The sequence below is a fragment of the Zootoca vivipara genome, chromosome 5 (genome assembly GCF_963506605.1).
Source record: "Zootoca vivipara chromosome 5, rZooViv1.1, whole genome shotgun sequence".
NCBI classification, from domain to species: domain Eukaryota; kingdom Metazoa; phylum Chordata; class Lepidosauria; order Squamata; family Lacertidae; genus Zootoca; species Zootoca vivipara.
In genome coordinates, this window is record NC_083280.1 from 63,525,559 (window position 1) to 63,546,910 (window position 21,352).

General features: G+C 40.8%; 1 protein-coding gene across 1 annotated transcript in view; it reads right to left on the reverse strand.

Annotated features, from left to right (window-relative positions):
- Positions 1-21,352, reverse strand: part of CPEB3 (cytoplasmic polyadenylation element binding protein 3) — a 63,752-nt gene that overhangs the window by 38,948 nt on the left and 3,452 nt on the right. Inside the window, exon 3 of the mRNA XM_060274850.1 lies at positions 257-416. Coding sequence (XP_060130833.1) covers positions 257-416 — 160 coding nt within the window. The remainder of the gene's footprint in view (positions 1-256; positions 417-21,352) is intronic.

Consider the following 21,352-nt stretch of genomic DNA (forward strand, 5'->3'; position numbering starts at 1 on the left):
TAAAAATTAGAAGTTGAAAGCCTAAGATATTTTTGTAAAAGAAAAAAGGTCCTCTAAAGAAATCATGATTATTTAGCATCCAGTTGTATCATTAACCACACTATATGCTTAACTAGCTAACTCAGATTTTAAAGCCAAAGAGTAGCATAAAACATATTAGCAACTTGTTTACTAGCAAAAAGTATAACATAAATGTGACTGCAGCAAAAAAGCTGTTTTCTTTTAAAGTGAGTATGAACATATGAATATTCCTAACCTGTAAAATGATTCCTCCACATTATATCAGCGAAACTCATTGGTGGGCCACTGGGAGGGTAGTGTTTACCTTTAAGAGGCTCATGATCAGTCCTTATCATATCCATTAATGAATTTTCCAAAGAGTGCAAGTTAAAAGTATCATAGGGCCGATTCCGGTCCTAGGAAAAAAACAAAAAAATAAGAGGACCGTTACAATGTCATCACTAAATAATGCAAACACTTAACACTTTCCCCACTCACCACAAATTTATTGTAAAATTAGCAAAATATGCAAAGCTCAATATGGTAAGTCCTTCAGAACATTTTGAGTGCAGAACATGTAAAGAGAATGATCTTCTTTTCTATAAATGCAACTGATCATGGCAAGTGTGAATGTTGCAATAAAGGACACAGTTTTAACTTGACAGCTTATTGAAGTGAGTAACCAAAAAGGTATCAGAATGTCAGAATCAATGCTGGAATAAAACTATAATGAATGTTCCTCTTCTATTGCAACATTATCTGGAAGGAACCAAATCCACATCTAAGACAAAGATTTCCACATATCCCTTCCATTTCCCCCACAGATTGAGAAAATATGTGCTGTAATTGTTTCAGTTCATTTAGAGAGATTAAGAAATTGGTACCCAAATTATGTGAAGCATAATTTGCGCTAAATAAATAAATAAATAAATCCATTTTATATACCCTAGATCTAGAATAAAGCAAATTCTATGATCATATGAGTTTATGCAAGCTCTTGGATTTCTGACGACGTGCCTTGCCTGTTGTTCCTCCCCCAAGCCTCATCAAATGTGCAAATAAATAAAAATCCTATTCCAGATGCCGCTCTGACACTCAAGCGCAGCTTGGGGGTGGGGCAAAGTAGGCTGCAGAAGGCAGGAGTAGATAGAAAAGGTCTGTTCTGTGACTGGAACACTGTAGTTCTATATTTGCCTTAATTTTAAGGCTAAAATTGCCTTAATTTTATTTTAATTCCCTTACTGTTCACATACTGTATTAAGCTTGCTAGAAGGTAAATAATGTATCAGTACAAGGTAGATTTTTACATTTCCTGGTATCTTAATACACAAAACTAAGAGATAGGGTAGACAGGGCGAGGAGGAAATCAGCCTCACTCAGAAACAGCGTTCCCTGAACATTTTACCATTTGCACCCAACAAGAGGCTCCGCATTGCCTGCTTGCAAAAATAAGGCAATTATTCTGACACAAAACCCTTGAGCACAGCAAGATTGTGCAAACAACTTGAGAACAGATAAAAGCAGTGAAGCACAGCAGAAGACTAAGCAGCACACAGTGGCCTCTCTAAAATCCTTGCCAGGCTCAACTGATTTTTTATTTTTTATTTTAGTGTTAGCAAGCATTGCACAAAGAATCAATTATTATTCCATATCCAAGAGCCTTTTTATACTCTTTTTTAAAAAGACTGTTTAAAATTAAGCTGATGACAACAAATATATCTCTTTCCTATGGAAGCTTCTATACTGATATTTTAAATTATGTTTTGGTGGGCGTTTCCTCATGTATGCTCAGAAAGCACAAAATGGATAGGCTTGTAACCCATCCCCATGATTTCCTGGCAGGAGAAATACTCTATATGTCACTTGCTGCCAGATGGGCAGCCCTCTGGAACTGTCAACTCTGTGTTGGAGCCATCTGCCAACAGCTACACTGTTCCTTCTGATCATCCCCATGTCATATATATATATATATATATATATATATATATATATATATATATATACACACACACACACACACACACACACACACACACACATATGGAGTAGGGTGGTATAGGAGCTGATGCACCTTCAAGCATCAAATCAAATGTACAGAAAGCCTCCTGTCAACCTGACTTAAACACAAACATTTTATGGGCCCCAAGCAACACTGCTCAACCATATCTATTACGGTAAGTAAGCAATTAAGGTTTTTTTTAAGGTTAAGGGGGGAATAGTATATTCAACAATCAAATATCATGCTAAGAATGTACAAATTGTCCTGCACAATCAGACTAAAGTACAGTAATCTAAATCTAATATTCTGTATATAGTCTAGGTACTTGGAAACAAGGCAAGAAAGTTTCCATCAGCATCCAGTACTTTGAGGCATAGCGCATCCACACTGAACTACAGTACTGTGGTTAACAGTGTCCTCCATAAATTTGCCTAATTGCGTTGTAATAAAATAAAATAAAATTCACCCTGAAGGTATCTGAGGAAACATTCTTACTGTTATTTTAACTAATTTGTGCTTTGTATTGTCTATGCTCTGGAGTTAGTTTAACTAACACAACTGAATGGCAAGTTAACAGATTGAGGTTGAATCCTGACAAGACTGAAGTACTGTTTCTGGGGGACAGAGGGCGGGTGGGCGTGGGGGACTCCCTGGTCCTGAATGGGATAAATGTGCCCCTGAGGGACCAGGTGCGCAGCCTGGGAGTCATTTTGGACTCACAGCTGTCCATGGAGCATGGAGGTGCAGGTTAATTCTGTGTCCAGGGCAGCTGTCTACCAGCTCCACCTGGTACGCAGGCTGAGACCCTACCTGCCCACAGACTGTCTCACCAGAATAGTGCATGCTCTGGTTATCTCCTGCTTGGACTACTGCAATGCACTCTACGTGGGGTGACCCGGACCACATAACACCGGTCCTGAGAGATCTACATTGGCTCCCAGTACGTTTCCGAGTGCAATTCAAAGTGTTGGTACTGACCTTTAAAGCCCTAAACGGCCTCGGTCCTGTATACCTGAAGGAGCGTCTCCACCCCCATCATTCAGCCCAGACACTGAGATCCAGCACCAAGGGCCTTCTGGCAGTTCCCTCACTGCAAGAAGCAAAGCTACAGGGAACCAGGCAGAGGGCCTTCTCGGTAGTGGCACCCGCCCTGTGGAACACCCTCCCATCAGAGGTTAGAGAGATAAACAACTACCTGACATTTAGAAAATACCTAAAGGCAGCCCTGTTTAGGGAAGTTTTAATCTGTTATATTTTAATGTATTTTAATGTGTGTTGGAAGCCGCCCAGAGTGGCGGGGGGGATCCGGCCAGATGGGCGGGGTATAAATAATAAATTTTTATTATTTTATTATTATAGTTTCAAGAGACCTCACTTAGGATAGCAACTGGAAGATTCCCAATTTCTAACTACCTATGCTACTAACATTCCAATGACTACTTGACTGGAAACATGTAGACTATGACAACAGAATTTATTAGAAACATAAGTAGGTGGAAGCAAGACAGTAGGGATAGATCCTTTGTTGGGACACCCACACCCACCCACCCAGGATGTGCTTCCTGAGGACACATATATTCCTGAAACTCCTGAAAATGCAGTACACTAAAAAGAGAGAGAAAATGCACCTACACTGAGCCACCAAAAGTCCATGATGCTAGGGTGACTAAGGCAGGGGTAAGCAGACTTCAGGCTTGTCAGACTTACATTACTTTGCCTTTTGCTATAACCCAAGATCTACCAATAGCAGAAGTGAACTGAGCACACACTCCTCCAACACAAAAGTTCACTCTTGGCTACCCTGAGATGTATTCATTTCAGAAGCCTAATTTAGGTGTTAAACATTATTTTAACAAAAAGTTATTTTGTTGCTGCTATAATTGGACTCTGAAACACTTGAAGATATATTAGAAATGGCCTAGACCTACTACATCTGATCTAATTTCTGTCCACCCATGGAATACGGTAATGTCTTCAGTATAGCCATTGTATATTATACAATGTATATATAAAAGAATACGGTAATGTCTTCAGTATAGCCATTGTATATTAGTCTACCCTTTATAAAATCTTGGAGTCAGATAAGGGGGAAATTAACATTTATACCTTCTCTTTCTTTCTTCACCAATGAGTGAGTGAAATACAAAAATTTACTTGATTACAGTATTTGTAATTTTCAGTAGAATCATTTTTATTGCTTTTAAAAAGCAATCCAGCAAATGCAGGAGGATTTTCTGCTATGTGAACACACTTCATTATTATGTTGCTGTACACAGTAAGAAAAAGAGCAACAAAAACCCTTCTGTGTTATAATTGTTTTAGCCCAGAGGAACTTTCCAGGAATTGGAAACATTTGCCCCATAATCAAATGAGAAAAATTAGCTCACAGCAGTAACCCAAGGGCAAGGAAGACTTCACATATACATATGAGAATGCACAGGAACATTTGACTATTTCTCCAACCTCCTGTTGGTGACAGTGATAAATCTAAGGCACTGAAAGTAAAAGGCAAATCCTCATCAAGGTCTAGGAACTTGAGATTTCATCTGCACAGCTCATTTTATTATAACCCAACTTGTGGAGGTAAATTATACATTGTAAATAAATGTTTTCTTTTGTCAGTCTGTTTCTTTGATCCCCAAGCCATTAGCAGTTATTCTTCAAGCTCATCTGTGCTGTGTCAATTTCAATGTTTAATTCACCTGGCAACTTAGACAGAAGAGAGGGGGTGAAATATCCACCATTAACAAACTTAAATATAATGCTTATCTCAGCAGCGGGCTTCCCCTTCCACAGAGCTCAGAAACAGGAAGAGGACAGTGTTGTCAGAGGCCTAGGAATCAGGAGCAAAGTGACTTTGATTATACACACATTCCTTGGTCCTCTTGCTTTCTGTAGGAGCTGTGGCTTGCAGATTTTTGTAACTGATCTTTCAAGCACTTCATACTAGTTAATGTTTACAATATTTCAAATACAGTTTCATAATATGCTTGCTGAACAATTTTGAAAAACCTATGCTTTTCCATTCCATGATTAAGAGGTATACCACCACCACACAGAAACCTACAGTTAACCTAGCTCACCTAACCCAGCAGTTCAAAAATGAACACTACTTATTTCTGCAGGAGATTAAAAAGATATTACAGAGTACTTTCCTTTTTTGTCAAAGGAGAAAGTGGAAGTCATTATTCTTACTTTTATGACTGCACTCCAGCAAATTATCTGTAGACATTTTTACGATCGACTGAGAACTTGTGGCATTTAGGTTACAGTTAAATTTTGTTTAGCACCAAGCTTCAGATAAAAATCTGCTCACACATTCTGCTTTATGAATCAATTTTAAAAAGCGAATGACTACTTCTATTGACTAAAACTGGTAAAATTTACTTCTATATTCATCTGTTAAAAAAGCTCAAAAGACAAGGAAGTAGAAATGTTTTTTGAATCTGTAGATTCTTGGACTATAAAATAGCTTGGCTTAAAAATAACGGATCTTTAATGCTGGCAAAGCTGTGACCCATTTTGTTAGCAAAGAAATGCTACTACAACAGTTTAGGCACACGTCACAAATCATACAACTAGGTCACAATCCAAGCCAATGTAGCAAGTTTCTGGGATGCAGCAGCACATTAATGAGTCACGTGAGTGGCCCTTTGCCAAAGTATGATGCCACAATGTCTTGAAATGAATAAAAATAAGCAGGGTGGTGGTGGTGATTAACAAGAACATGAATTACAAGCCAAATGGGTTTTGGCCACCACAAAGCCACTAGTATGAGCTTAAAATATTGTAGACTGACCCTGATGAGGCTTCAAGTGATCATTCATAGGCGGTCTGGGTGACCTCATATCAATATTTTTGAGCAAACTCATTTATTTCATAATTGTTCTGTTGATTCTCAATACTCAGAAGACTCAATGTTAAGTAGGCTTCATGGACAAAGTTTTAACAATATATGTAGAAAGCATGAGTTGGAAGCAATTTAAAGAGCAAAGGTGGCATACAGGTGAAAACTGCAAATACCTACCACTGCCAGCCACTGAACTCTCTGTTGTCCTCCCCAAGCACTTTCTCTCAGCTGGTCTCAATTTTGGCTTCAGAGTACAGCCAACAAAAAAGTTATGCATGGGGGTGGGTGGGTGGGGAAAATGCAAGTAGGGATGTTCTATTTAACTTCCACATACCCATTTTGCTCTTACAATCAAACACACTAACCTTTCCCTATACAGTCATACCTCAGTTTAAGTACACTTTGGTTTGAGTACTTTCAGTTTAAGTACTCCGTGGACCTGAATGGAACGAATTAATCCACTTTCCATTACAGTACTTTCAATGGGAAAGTTCGCTTCAGCTTAAGTACAGACTTCCGGAACCAATTACAGACATACCTCAGGTTAAGTACGCTTCAGGTTGAGTACTCTGCAGACCAATCTGGAACGGATTAATCCACTTTCCATTACATTCAATGGGAAAGTTCGCTTCACCTTAAGTACTCCATGGACCCGTCTGGAATGGATTAATCCACTTTCCATTACCGTGTTTCTCATATTTTAAGGCATCCCCAAAAAATAAGCCATGACAGGATTTCTAAGGGTTGGTGAAAAATAAGACATACCCCGAAAATAAGCCATGTCGTGTAGCCCCGATCGAGCGAGAGGCGAAGGCGCGGGACCCAGCAGAAGCTCCCTGCCTGCTTCCCCGAGCCGTCGCGCATCGGGGGACAGAGCCGAAGATCGGTGGGCTTGACTTGCTGGGCTTGACAAGCCCGGGAAACAGCGCCCGCCGATCTTCGGACCTGTGCTGTGTGACAGGCAGGGGTGGGGGGAAGCGGAGATCGTTCTCCGCTCTCCCCCCACCCCCGCCTGTCACCAAAGATCGGCGGGCGCTGTTTGCTGGGCTTGACAAGCCCGGCAAACAGCGCCCGCCGATCTTCGGACCTGTCCTGTGTGACAGGCGGGGGTGGGGGGGAAGCGGAGATCGTTCTCCGCTCTCCCCCCACCCCCGCCTGTCACCAAAGATCGGCGGGCGCTCCTTGCTGGGCTTGACAAGCCCGGCAAACAGCGCCCGCCGATCTTCGGACCTGTCCTGTGTGACAGGCGGGGGTGGGGGGGAAGCGGAGATCGTTCTCCGCTCTCCCCCCACCCCCGCCTGTCACCAAAGATCGGCGGGCGCTCCTTGCTGGGCTCGACAAGCCCGGCAAACAGCGCCCGCCGATCTTCGGACCTGTCCTGTGTGACAGGCGGGGGGGGAAGCGGAGATCGTTCTCCGCTCTCCCCCCACCCCCGCCTGTCACCAAAGATCGGCGGGCGCTGTTTGCTGGGCTTGACAAGCCCGGCAAACAGCGCCCGCCGATCTTCGGACCTGTCCTGTGTGACAGGCGGGGGTGGGGGGGAAGCGGAGATCGTTCTCCGCTCTCCCCCCACCCCCGCCTGTCACCAAAGATCGGCGGGCGCTCCTTGCTGGGCTCGACAAGCCCGGCAAACAGCGCCCGCCGATCTTCGGACCTGTCCTGTGTGACAGGCGGGGGGGGAAGCGGAGATCGTTCTCCGCTCTCCCCGCACCCCCGCCTGTCACCAAAGATCGGCGGGCGCTGTTTGCTGGGCTTGACAAGCCCGGCAAACAGCGCCCGCCGATCTTCGGACCTGTCCTGTGTGACAGGCGGGGGTGGGGGGTGGGGAAGCGGAGATCGTTCTCCGCTCTCCCCCCACCCCCGCCTGTCACCAAAGATCGGCGGGCGCTCCTTGCTGGGCTTGACAAGCCCGGCAAACAGCGCCCGCCGATCTTCGGACCTGTCCTGTGTGACAGGCGGGGGGGGGGAAGCGGAGATCGTTCTCCGCTCTCCCCCCACCCCCGCCTGTCACCAAAGATCGGCGGGCGCTCCTTGCTGGGCTTGACAAGCCTGGCAAACAGCGCCCGCCGATCTTCGGACCTGTGCTGTGTGACAGGCGGGGGTGGGGGGGAAGCGGAGATCGTTCTCCGCTCTCCCCCCACCCCCGCCTGTCACCAACGATCGGCGGGCGCTCCTTGCTGGGCTTGACAAGCCCGGCAAACAGCGCCCGCCGATCTTCGGCCCTGTGCTGTGTGACAGGCAGGGGTGGGGGAGAAGCGGAGATCGTTCTCCGCTCTCCCCCCATCCCCGCCTGTCACCGAAGATCGGCGGGCGCTCCTAGCTGGGCTTGACAAGCCCGACAAACAGCGCCCGCCGACCTGTGCTGTGTGACAGGCGGGGGTGGGGGGAAGCGGAGATCGTTCTCTGCTCTCCGCCCACCCCCGCCTGTCACCGAAGATCGGCGGGCGCTGTTTGCTGGGCTTGACAAGCCCGGCAAACAGCGCCCGCGTGCACTTTATTAAAAAATAAGACATCCCTCAAAAATAAGCCATGTCGTGTTTTTTTGAAGAAAAAATTAATATAAGACATGACTTATAATATGAGAAACACGGTACAGTACTTTCAATGGGAAAGTTCGCTTCAGGTTAAGTACGCTTCAGGTTAAGTACAGACTTTCGAACTAATTGTGTACTTAAACCGAGGTACCACTGTACAGTTGTGGATCTATTCCCATCACATCTTATTAACTCTGACCTGGGGCCTAATAATGTGAACATTGTTGTTATTTCTCAGGAACTCTGAGTTGTCACCCTCTTTGTAGCACACCCACTTAGTATTCCAATATCATCCCATATTGTAGCGGTGACAAGCTCTAAGGATAGCCTGAGGTGGTAAGAACTCCTGGAAAGTTTAGAGCTTTGTGCCTGCTTTTCCTTTCTTTCATGGTGGGAAAATACTCATTATGTGAGCATCCATATTCTCATTGTGTTTAAGCAATTTATAGAAAAATCACAGTTCAAGCCAGACTACAAAAGGAAGTGTCATCATGTAATGATGAAGTTGTGAGCAAAGAAGCCACTTTCTTCTGCAGCAGCTCAGTGACAACTAGATGTAGAACATAGCTGAAATTATCACCTCCAATGCCACAGGACAACCAGCAATATAATGAGAATATTACAGTCCTAAATATTACAGTCCTAAAACTTAATAATAATAATAATAATAATAATAATAATAATAAATGGCCAATCTGCAACAGGCAGTTGCTGTGCTTTTTGGCAAGTGCATTAAAACCTTAATACGCTCATATCTAGCAGCTGCAGTGAAAAGATCTCTCATGATTCCTTGGGCATCAAAGAAAGAAAAAAGCTAAGCTAGTAGCGCCCTAGTCTTTGTGGAAGGCTTTGTTGAAGGAAATGGCTGGATTCATTAGAAGACTAGAACTCGCTACCTTAAGGCCCCCAATTTTTGCAACCTATCCGTATGCAGCAAACCAACGAGACACACAGCTGGTACTTTCGTGACAACTAACAGTGTTAAGAATTTGAAGTTTGATTCAGCTGAATCAGTATTCAAATGCAATCCCAGTGAAGTAAATTTTGGATCGCCCTGAAGTAATCAGAAGTCTTTCCTTATGAGAAGTTTCCCCATTCAAAAGCAGACTCCGGGGAAAACATTTGCTGTACATTTTACTTATATTTTATTAAGATGGCAAAGCAGCAGAACATCTTAAGACCTCTAACCCTTCTGATTCAACATAATGTTAATTTATTCTATTCTTATTTTAGTAGCAACATCCAAAACTCCTACAAGCCAACGAACTACAGGAAATACTCCAGAAGAGAAATCCCAAAAGCTACAGGGACATAAGAGTTTATCAACATAAGCAGTGAAAAATAATACATATTTTTCTGGTTATTCCTATTATTGTTATAACCTACAATTTTAAAAAGTGTTGAATTCAAACATATATCTACTCTCAATATATTTGCTAACATTTTACAAGTACACACAAGTCTGTATCCCGAAACAGTATGATTTAAGTATTTAAGGAAGTACAACCAGAACATCTGCAATGTCAGTTAATGCTTTCCCACACACACCCAAGAAATTGCACTAGGATCAAAGAGCACATTTTGAAAGCTTCAATTTTATCACTGTATGATCAATTTAAATAACTAGCCTAGGTACAGTCAACATGGTGCCTTCCAGATGTTGTTGGTTTCCCCTCTTCCATCAGCACCAGCCAGCATGGTCAATGATCAAGGATGATTGGAACTGTAAACCATCAACATTTGGAGGACATTGCATTGGCTACCCTGACTTATAATGTTTTCATTTATGATACAAACTACTCTTTACAAAGTAATGTGACCTAGTCCATCTACATTGCACTATATGGAGGATGCAGTACATAAAGGAACACTATGCCCCATAAACATGGATTTAATCTCATCTTCAATGTCCATTTCCCCATTTAAATCAACAACATACCCAGATGTAGCTTATCCTACTTGATCAAGTTAGAGACTCTTATAGGAAAGGTATACTGTACACCTCTAGGAATATGAGGAAGTGTGTTTACAGGGGGGTCCCAAACCAGGTTCTACTGCATTCTGTTACTTGTAAGTCAGTAACCAATCAGTGACTGAAACACTTTTTAGGCGACAAGAGAATATACTGTTTGTGTGTGTGTGTGAGAGAGAGAGAGAGAGAGAGAGAGAGAGAGAGAGTAATTTTCCTTATTACACATGCCTTTCATAAAGATGAGGTTTGTGATCAATAGATCCAGGAATGAGCAATTGCTCATCTTCTGCATGGCTTCTGAAGCTTTTGTGCTGCAACAGATCTTTATTTTATTTCAGTGGTAAACAGAAGAAGGTGACTGTGCCTCTGGGCATGGAAGAGATCCAATCCAGATTTTGGTATTCAGATATTACCTTTGGCTGTTTTTGCACTTGCAAGAGTCTAGATGAAATTCCACACATCACACATATTTTTAAAATGTATTTTGACTTCTGAAAAACATTTGAAAGCTGCTTCAGATATTCCTTATTTTAACATGGAATCAGAAAAAAAAGGAGTTTGCAAAGGAGCAATTGAAAAATCACCTGAACTATAAAACTGTATATAATATTTTTAATTTTATGACAATTTTCAGCTAAATAGAAGTAAATTAATTACATAGCAACCTACAGTCTTTGATCAACAAGGAGAATGTGAACAATAAATATTTTATTGTAACAAAATTATAAGAGAACCCTGGCCTACCCACACTAGAATGTGACATTGAATTTTGGTGCAATAGGCACAAATGGCACAAACAATATAAAAACTCATTTTCCAGTTTAATTAACCCTGCAGTGCAATGGACAAGTGCCAAATGACCTATGGAGGACCCATGCTCAAGTATTTGCTCAACTGCAAATATCAGTTGCCTTGGGCATGTCACCATTTCTGGAGCTGGACCTATCTCATCAGCTAATAGAAGATGAGAAGCGTAAAGCACTTTTTACCCTCCAAATATACTACAGAAATTCTGACCAAACAGAACTGAGGACCACAAACCAAACTAATAATAGCATCCTTGAGTATTTCTGCTGCTGTTCTCCCAGCACTGACAGCTTGCACACTTTTTTAATGCATAGGGTTTTTTTTAGTATTCATTTTGTAACAATACAAATGAACACAAGAAGAAACAGTAGCAGCAATCAAACCAAGCAAAATCATAAATATACTGTCATACAATTATAAAATGGGGGAGAGAAGAGGCAAGGAGTGGGGAATGGTCTCCAACTGAAATGCTACTTATACACTCCATGTCAAAGGGTTGCACTCTGATTTGTGAAGGGCATCATGTGGCGGGAGGGGGCAGGGCTGAGTTTTACTCCCCCCCCCTTTTCTTTTTTTTTTAAAGAGAAGTAAATATCTAGCCCTCCTAGAAAGGAAGTTATGAAGAAAAATATGCAGCTACCTTTCCAAGTGATTTCTGTGAAATGACCCAGGCTGCCTGCTCCCATCTGAAGAATGTGTATCTGAAGAATACCTGAAGAAGTATCTGAAGAAGTGTGCATGCACACGAAAGCTCATACCAAAATAAAAACTTAGTTGGTCTTTAAGGTGCTACTGAAGGAATTTTTTTTATTTTACTTCGATCCAGACCAACACGGCTACCTACCTGCTCCCATCTGTCAGTGTTTTTAGCCAATCAAAGAAGTCACAGCTGGGATTGATAATTGTTTGGACACCAGGCAACAGGAATCCCCTGGGTCCTAAAGAGCTGCTGTTTTACCCTCCTCTTTAGTGCATTTTTCCTGCTTCTGTCTTACTTTCTAGTCCTTGCCCTCCTTCCTTTTTCCACTAACAACCAGGATGAAACTTTCCTGCCGTTGATGCATCTCAGATCAGGAGGTCCCTAGAAGTTATTTTCTGCAAATACTACTACACAATTAAGTGTAGATTGATGTTAAATAACTCCCCCCCCCCCAAAAAAAAAGGCAAATATGAAAACTTTGCAAAGAATATTAGGATGTCTCATGTTGTACAGGAGCTAAAGAACAGGCACTTAGTAACAATTCAGTGCACAGTGAATTGTCTACACAGAAGTAAGTCTCTGTGATTAATGGGGCAGTCTAGCCTTTGGTTTAGGGGTTGTTATTGGAGAAAAACCAGGTTCTAGTGCCTTTAACCAAAGTGGCCTTGGGCAGGTAGGAGCAGGTGCACAGGAACTCAGACATTTGGTCTTCATATATGAATTAGACAGTACAGTCATGGCTTGAGTATGGAAATATAGTTATGGGAAAAGATTTGCCAGGACTGTACTGTCTAATTTATTGTTATGCTACACTTCTATGGCAGCTATTTTGTGACTGGCACCCACAGCACCCTCTCAAAATTAAAAATGTGTCCACTGGTCCAAAAAGGCTGATGAGCCCTGCCTAATTCACACAGTTCTATATATGAAGACCAAATGTATGTGTGCTTGTGTATCTGTTGCTACTGCCAAAGGTCACTTTTTCATGCTCTGCAAGAGTTGACAAGTCTTGTGATCACTGAATGATTGTGGCTGTGATAAATTCCTTAGAATACTCTTGGCCACCAAAAGGGGACAAAGAACCCAATTGCATAGGTAACGTAAGTACAGTTTCCCATGAAAAGAAACAAAAAAGGGAGGGCATGTGACATCCTCACATGTCACTGCTGAGCAGCAATATAAAACAACTTTGGAATAATTATATAAATATATAAGCAATGTAAAGTTACAACACATATACAAATCAGTTCAAATCCAACAGATACTAACAGGGATACAAGTGTCCACTTAAAAGGCTTAGAAGGACAATAGACAAGGCACTTGTCTGATATATAATAGGAGGGAATTCCAAAAGGTAGGTGCTGCAATGCTAAAGGACCAATTCTAGCATCATGCATAGCAGACCTCCTTAATGATGGAGACTAAACTTGGGACCTTCCACATGCAAGGCAAATGCTATACCATTGAGCTATGGCCCTTCCCAACCAATAAATGATTCTTTTAAAAGAGCCTGTTTATTAACAGGGATAGCAGGATTGTCAACGAGCTACACAGTGTGCTAAGTAAAAGCTCAACAACTCCTCCCTCCTATGTTATAACAGTTACACAGGGTAAAACAAAACAGTGTAATATAACTAAAATAAAGCAAATGTGTTGCTGTGGAAGGAAGGGGAAACCAGAAGATCAATGGGGATTGCCAGAATGTGTTACTTCACACTAAAGAAAGAGAGGGATACAACATGGTGATCCAAAACAAACTTAAATCTAACAAATAGAATTGTCCATGCAATGCCCGTGTTCAAAACGATAAGTCCATAGTCACTGACAACTTCAGGAACTGTTTAAACCTAGGCTAGAGTACAGTTTGAAGGAACCAGGTCTACAGTGTTTCTCAGCAGAAGACAGCTGATGAAATCAACCTGGGTAGAATAAGGCAGCTGGACAGCGAGTAAAGGCCAGGCCTGCACAGAAAGTTATTCCTGTACAGGATTTTCCAGTGGAAGATCAAGTGTAAGCAGAAAGTCCTTCAGCACTGCTGGTTCATAGAAATTTTGACTTGCCCATTGATGCACATACAGAAAATAGCAGGAAATATAATAAAGAAAGTAATGTTACACTCCTGGGCCATGTACTTCACACTGGAAAAAGTCTGCCAGGCCTCCAAAACCTCCTTCCAGGGAAAAAACTATCTCATCCGCATTTGGCCACCACTTCATCACCCACTTCTCACATGCACTCCACAACAAATCCTATTTGATTAGATATCTTAAAATATCGACATATTCTCTTCCTGGGAGGAGAGAGGGGACTGGGCTGTGCTTTGCACATTCTATCTAAGATAGAACCATTCAAGAGATCCGGTAACTGTTAGCAGGGTTGCCACAAAAATCACAGGGTTCCCCCTGCACCAATCTCTCCCTCATCCCCATAATTCTTAAATTGTTACTATGAGACCTACCCACCAAATCCAACTATTTAGCATGTAAAGCTGAATTCTCCACTCTAAGGATATAAAGGGGAAATACAGTCTCATCTTCCAGGCCTTGCACATCTGAAAGGCAATACTCAGTGGTGACCATATGTTATTGACTCTGATGTGCTGAAGTGTGCAGCATCAGAATTTATTATTTGATAAATGTCACATTCATTCAGATACTTTTTTTAAGATCCATAATCTCATCAGTGGAACTTGAAGCAACCAAAGGCTTCAGGTGTGTTCCTCAGCATGTGCTGTGAATCCACCAGTTTCTTAGGCCCCTTTCACAGCATAGGCCACAAGCACAACCCCACATACAATAAATTACTCCAAGTGAAGTTGATTATGTACAACAAAAGGACAAAATAAAAATTATATGCTACAGGAAAGGAGAAAAACAATTCCATTGCAGGATATCTTTGGCTAAAAATTAGGTCTGGAGTTTGTGGAATCACTACCTCTCAGATCACCATCTTAACTGGAAGTGAGCTGGCACATATTGTTCAAACTGGGATTGGATATGATACAGTATTGTATGGTATGATAACCAGTTTATTTCTGGCTTTAGAGCTAATGCACAAGCCACATTATTAGCCTTTGACATCAGAACAGTGATTATTATTATGCCATAACATTTTAAGATACACATCTGTACCAAGGGTCATATTAACATTACTGTACAGCCAACTCCTCATTTGTGCAGGGATTGCATTCTGGGTCATCACATGAACTGCCGGAGTGCAAATAAGCCCGCCCTATTCTAGGGCCAAAAACAGGGTGTGCATCAGCGGTTGCGTGCCAATGGAACACGTGCAAAATGGCCACTGCCTGTATTTAAAATCTCTCTCACAACAAGCAGTGTTCTCTAAAAGCTGCATCCAATTCTTTATTTCTATTATAAATGTAATTATTAAATCATCAGTTTTAGTCATTTTAAAAACTGCTCCATCAATTAATATTCTAGTCTTAACAGCAAATGAACTGTGGAAATTAGCATGGAATTAATTTTTTGTTTGAGTTTAAGCAACATGAAAAATTATTCAACCAGCACTCTAACCCAGCCATCCATTATTTTTCCATATGATGACTACTTCAATAGCATCTGCTACTATATTATCAAGAAGCAACAGAACTATTGTATAAGGGGTGTTAAAGCCACCATCCTAAACATTTAACTTCCTTTTCCTAATAGGCAATAATCAACTGTAGCTTGAAGGCACCCAGAATATTGCTTTGTATCTGTAACAAGTAACAATAGTAATATAATTATCACATTTATTTATTATTAATATTTTTTAAAAAATATTCCTAGGTCACCTGTCAGGAAAAAAGCCCCAAAAGGTGGTTTACATTAAAATATACAGCTCTCATAAAATACAATGATTTCAGCTGTTAAAACCAACTCAGAGTGCAGCCCTATAGCTCATACAACTAATTAAACCATTAGTAAAAATAGAATTTTAAACCAAGAGCAATAAATCAGCTCAAGATCTCAGGTTTGTTTGTTTTCAAATAAAAGCAATTTGGAATAAATTGGTTTTCAAGGACTGTTTAAAAGCCAGAATGATAGGCCTGGCTATACATTTTGATTCCTCTCATCTAGGAGCTCAGGGCAACACACGTGATGTTTTCACTTTATTACCTGTGGGGTAGGTTAGGCTAAGAGACAATGACTGCCCAAGCTCAGCTAGTAAGCTTTGCAGCTGAGGAGCAATTTCAATCTGGATCTAAGTCCACTGTTCTACACTATGCTGAATTTATTCACCTTAAAACAACTGATAGCTCTCTTATTACTTTCAAACACTAGCCAGGTTTTTTTTAAAAAAAAAAAAAAGGTTAAAATATATTACATGCACAGTGTGAAAGCAAAATAGTTTTAGTGCCAGGACATGTGTAGAGTTCCTGCTGAACCAAGCTGCTCAGTAGCAAATGGTAGCCAAGATATTGTGTTTGCTTGCTCTTTTTTGTTTGATAAGCAAGGTATTTTTAGAGCAACATATGGCATAATATTAACATCGTCTAGGATAGAGCTGCACAGCATTAATTCCTCAAAGTACATAAATTATAATACAAAATATTTTTAAATTCTTAAATATATACTCTAAGCATTAAGAGTCTGTAGTCAACATTACTGAAATTTTGTTCCAGCTCACATCTGTCATGCCATACTCTGTTGTGTATACTCAGGATTTCAGAACTATTCCCCTATGGACCTAATCCAAGAGGCATGATGGGCATTCAAAAGTTTAGAACAGGCACCCCCAAACTGCGGCCCTCCAGATGTTTTGGCCTACAACTCCCATGATCCCTAGCTAACAGGACCAGTGGTCAGGGAAGATGGGAATTGTAGTCCAAAACATCTGGAGGGCTGAAGTTTGGGGATGCCTGGTTTAGAAACTTACTGCATCCATAGTTTTCAAAGATATATGCAGAAGTAATGAAAATGACACTAAAGTAGCCACACATATTTTAAATGATCTCCAACTATAAGATTAATTTAAAAGATCTAAGGCTCAGGACATCCTGCTTATAACTCAAGAGCAGAAGCATTACAAGAAATGTTGCCCTTTAATACATAATATTTGAGCCAAATGGGATACTTAATTATGTCAATACTGCAACATTTAAAAAAGGTAATAATTAGGAACAGCAGCTTGACATTCATTTAGAGAAGCAGTCAGCTATCACAAACAGATTATCTGGGAAAGGTAGAGAAACGAGGTTCCCTCTCAGTGCTTGTAGCTGACACTATCAAATAATATTTTGTATATTCTGAAGCACCAATTTTAAATAGGACACCATACAAATATAAGACAGGATTCAAAAACTTTTTCCAGCAAGGACCACTTATTTGCCTTTCATCTGTGTACCTTGAAGACTAAAATCTAACACAAGCAGATTGTGGGATTCTCATAAAAAGATAAAAAATTCTGAATATGACTGAATAACCACAATTTTTCAGTGCATCACCCCACATTCTTTAAATTCTTCTTGAGACCATTTGCAAAACATGTATTGATGGTGATGAAAAACAATGTCTTCCTTTAAGATAATCACCCTCACCTAGGTATTAACAAGCATCTTTATGTTTTCACAGTTCATACAGGGTAAGTTAAATGTAATATTTAAATTTAGGCAGCTAAAGAATTTTTGCAATGTATATGTAATTTTAGAACTGCCACCTTATCTAGTCACAACATCATCTAAAATTAACATGCCAAGTTAAAGCTACAAAATGAAAACATTTTCAAATAACACCAAATAGGAAACGGTGTGACAAATTTGCCTAATTGTTTTTATGGGGAAATACTTAGCAACATATGTTTAAAATAATAATTGTGCCATTTGGTGTTCTTAGTATTTAGTGACAGCTCCCAAGTGCCAATGACTTGTATGGATCGCATAGTCATACTACAAACTTAAATTAGCTTTATTCTGAGTAAGTTTATATGCTGCCCTTTAAAAAAAAAGCTTTCACAACATGGTTTACAATAACTTAATACAAATATGGCTCAAGACAACCATAATGATAAAAGCTATTTAATTAAAATTGCAAAAACAAAGCAGCAGCATTTCAAAATAAAACCCAGCACAGGCCTTGAAATGAATTGGCAGCCAGTGCTATATAGTACAGTACAGGTGTTATGTGTTCCAAATGCCTGATCCTGTCAAGCAACTGGGCAGTTGCATTTTGTAAAGATGAAATTTCCATTTTGAAAAGCAACCCCAAACAAGTCTGACTTATAATAGCCCACTCCGAGTGCAGTGGAACTATCAATGCATACTCCCCAATACAGTAAATATGGAACTGTCATTTGATGACAATGCTAAGAATTCTGTTGGAAATTATTAGCAACTAACTTCCAGAAGCACATATTATGAAACAAGTTAAGTCTGTACTATTAACATATCCACTAAATGAACCATGGAATATTCTCATGTCATAAATCCATCCCCCATCAACATAAGTCATTTCTTGGTTCAAAAATCACATTTCTTTCTACAAAATAAAAATAAATATATTTCTTATGTTGGCTTTGACTTTAATAGGGTATAGAAAAGGAAGGTTTTGATCATATTTTAAAACCAATACGTTAAATTAATATTGCCTGTACAAAGTATCTATTTTGAGTCAAAATCATATGTGCTTTATAAATTACTTTCACTCTTGACATAAAAACAAGATATGTCAGTGTTTAGAATGTGAGTACTGCAAACATTTCCTGCCCACCTAGCAGTTCAAAAGCACGTCAAAGTGCAAGTAGATAATTAGGGACCGCTCCGGCGGGAAGGTAAACGGCATTTCCATGTGCTGCTCTGGTTTGCCAGAAGTGGCTTAGTCATGCTGGCCACATGACCCGGAAGCTGTCTGCGGACAAACGCCGGCTCCCTTGGCCTATAGAGCGAGATGAGCACCGCAACCCCAGAGTCGTCCGCGACTGGACCTTTACCTTTTACTGCAAACATTGGGAAACATCCAATAATACATGAGCGGTCTTCCTTCTTATCTACTTTCTCCCCAAATCTGCTCTGGAGGACCCCTGGAGCATTTGGGGGGGGGGATAACAAGTGAGAAGAAAGTAAGGGGAAATACGGTTGCACCAGTGGCAGTCCATTCCATAGCAGCCACAACTGAATGTGGTGTAGTGGTTAAGAGCGGTAGACTCGTAATCTGGAGAACCGGGTTCGTGTCTCCACTCCTCCACATGCAGCTGCTGGGTGACTTGGGCTAGTCACACTTCTTTGAAGTCTCTCAGCCCCACTCACCTCACAGGGTGTTTGTTGTGGGGGAGGAAGGGAAAGAATGTTAGCCACTTTGAGACTCCTTCGGGTAGTGATAAAGCGGGATATCAAATCCAAACTCTTATTATTATTATTTAGAAGGAAAATGCCATATGTTAGCTTGTCTTCATTGTTTTAATGGAAAAAGCGACTTGTCACGCATGTCAGTCTAACACCTATGTTTCAGAAAGTCGATGTGGTAACCTATATAGCAATATATAGGTTACCGTATTTGTCATTAGGCACCACAGAAGCATCTAATTATACTTTACACTTACTTCATGGAATGCAATAATAAACTACAATTAGCAGGCGTAAATGTCTCAAGAGAAGTCTGTCTGTCCACCTCTTTGACTTTTAAGATACCAACTATCAAGAAGCCTCCAGCTCCTTTCACACAGAAGAACCAGTAGGAACTAAGCAACTCTCCCTTTAATAGAATTAAGCCGCACAATGAAATCTGAAACCAATCCTCTTATTTGAATGGAAGGAGGCAAGCAGCATTGCATGCTCAAGAACACAAGGTGTGCAGCACGGTATTGGGCCATACAAGCAGTAAAAAATATATACTGTACAGGATGTTATTGGGTTGAAATAGACCCCAACCTTTTATTGATTACAGATGTAAATAGACATAGGCAAAGGCACTGGGTATGAATCCGGAATTAATCAACCTGCCTACTGGTTGATCAATGGGATGGGTCATTCCTGGGATCAGAGTCACTCCTTGACATATATCAAGTTGGACGACCCACCAGGGCCACCACTCAGAAAGGTACTATAGCCTATTGACTCCACATGTAGGCTCCTGGAAATAAACACCCCATTCCATACCCTTTAAGGGAGTGCCCAGTAGGTTAAAGATCCAACCCAGTGCCATCTGCAAAAAGTTGTGACACTTGCTATGAGGTAGGCGAAAGTCTGCAGACCGGTCAATTTGTCTGCAGGAAAATTAATTCATGGCTCTGAGAATGGTGACTAAGTTTTCCATAGGAAGGTCTTCACACTGACTTGCCTGATCACATTTGAGCATGTCCACACATATACAGGGTGAAAAGGTGGGAAACCCCCAAAATAACTGGGGCCCCAGGTGCAGCAGCAATTTATAGGATATCAGCAGGCTGCTGACAAAGCCTAGCACTCTCTGATTGGCCCATTGGAATGGACTATTCGTGCCAAACCATGCAGCCAGAAGGGGAGGCTCTGGCATCCCCCAATGGCCGTGCAGGAAATATGGCCCAGAACCTCGCCGCTCCTGTGCAGCAAAGCGCTGCTTCCTGGAAGCTCCAGGCAAGCAGGTATTCTTAAAAGATTTTATTCTGCACTACTGAATATACTGGATTTTAAAATAAATCCCAACAGTAACTGTTTATTGTAATTTTATTGCCCAAATTGGAAAATGTAACTTTAAAAGAGTGTTCCTTTGAAACCAGAAAACAAAGTGATTTCACTGCCCTTTAAGAGTCCAATTTATGCATTTAGAAGCAACAACTTGGGGCAACCAACATAAAACAAAAAAGCTTCTATCTTCATAATCTGATACAGGATACAAGGTAAAGTGCATGTGCCAGTTATTCAGTTGAGGCGGCATTTAACACCAAGACAAGTTCCATTCTACATTAAAATTTCAGAGCTTCTATTTTCCCGTTTCAGTTGTTGCAATTGATCTGCCCTGACATCTTAGATAACAAAACCAATGAAGGACACTGCTGCTTTAAATATTTCAGGGCTTATGTAGCTAGTAAATAGGCTCCATTGCAATATGGTTGTGAAGGTCATGTCCTATTGTATCTTTCCTCTGATAAGGCATAAAACTGAAGTTTAAGAAATTCATTCACACAAATACCTTCCCTGTATTTCTTAATCTTGCGTGTTGCCATTAGAGATTTCCTTATTGAAAGCAAATGATACTCAAGTCAACACACATCCAAAACTCCTTCAAACCCACACCCTAAACACATTATCATGATTACACTTCAGCAATTTCAGCATTTTATTTGCATTCATCTGCCTGATTTTGCAAACCCAATCCTGCTGAACCTCATTTCTCAACACTAATCAAGTAAAGCCCTTTAAAGCAGAAAGGGTTTGGCCCTTTAATATGCAGAAGGTAATTAACTAGATTCCTCAACTGTTCTGTTTTAGTCAGCCATTGAAGCCAACTACTTTAATGGATCCATTAATGTTCCTATATTTCAGATTAAAAATAAATAAAAACTACTGTACCAATTA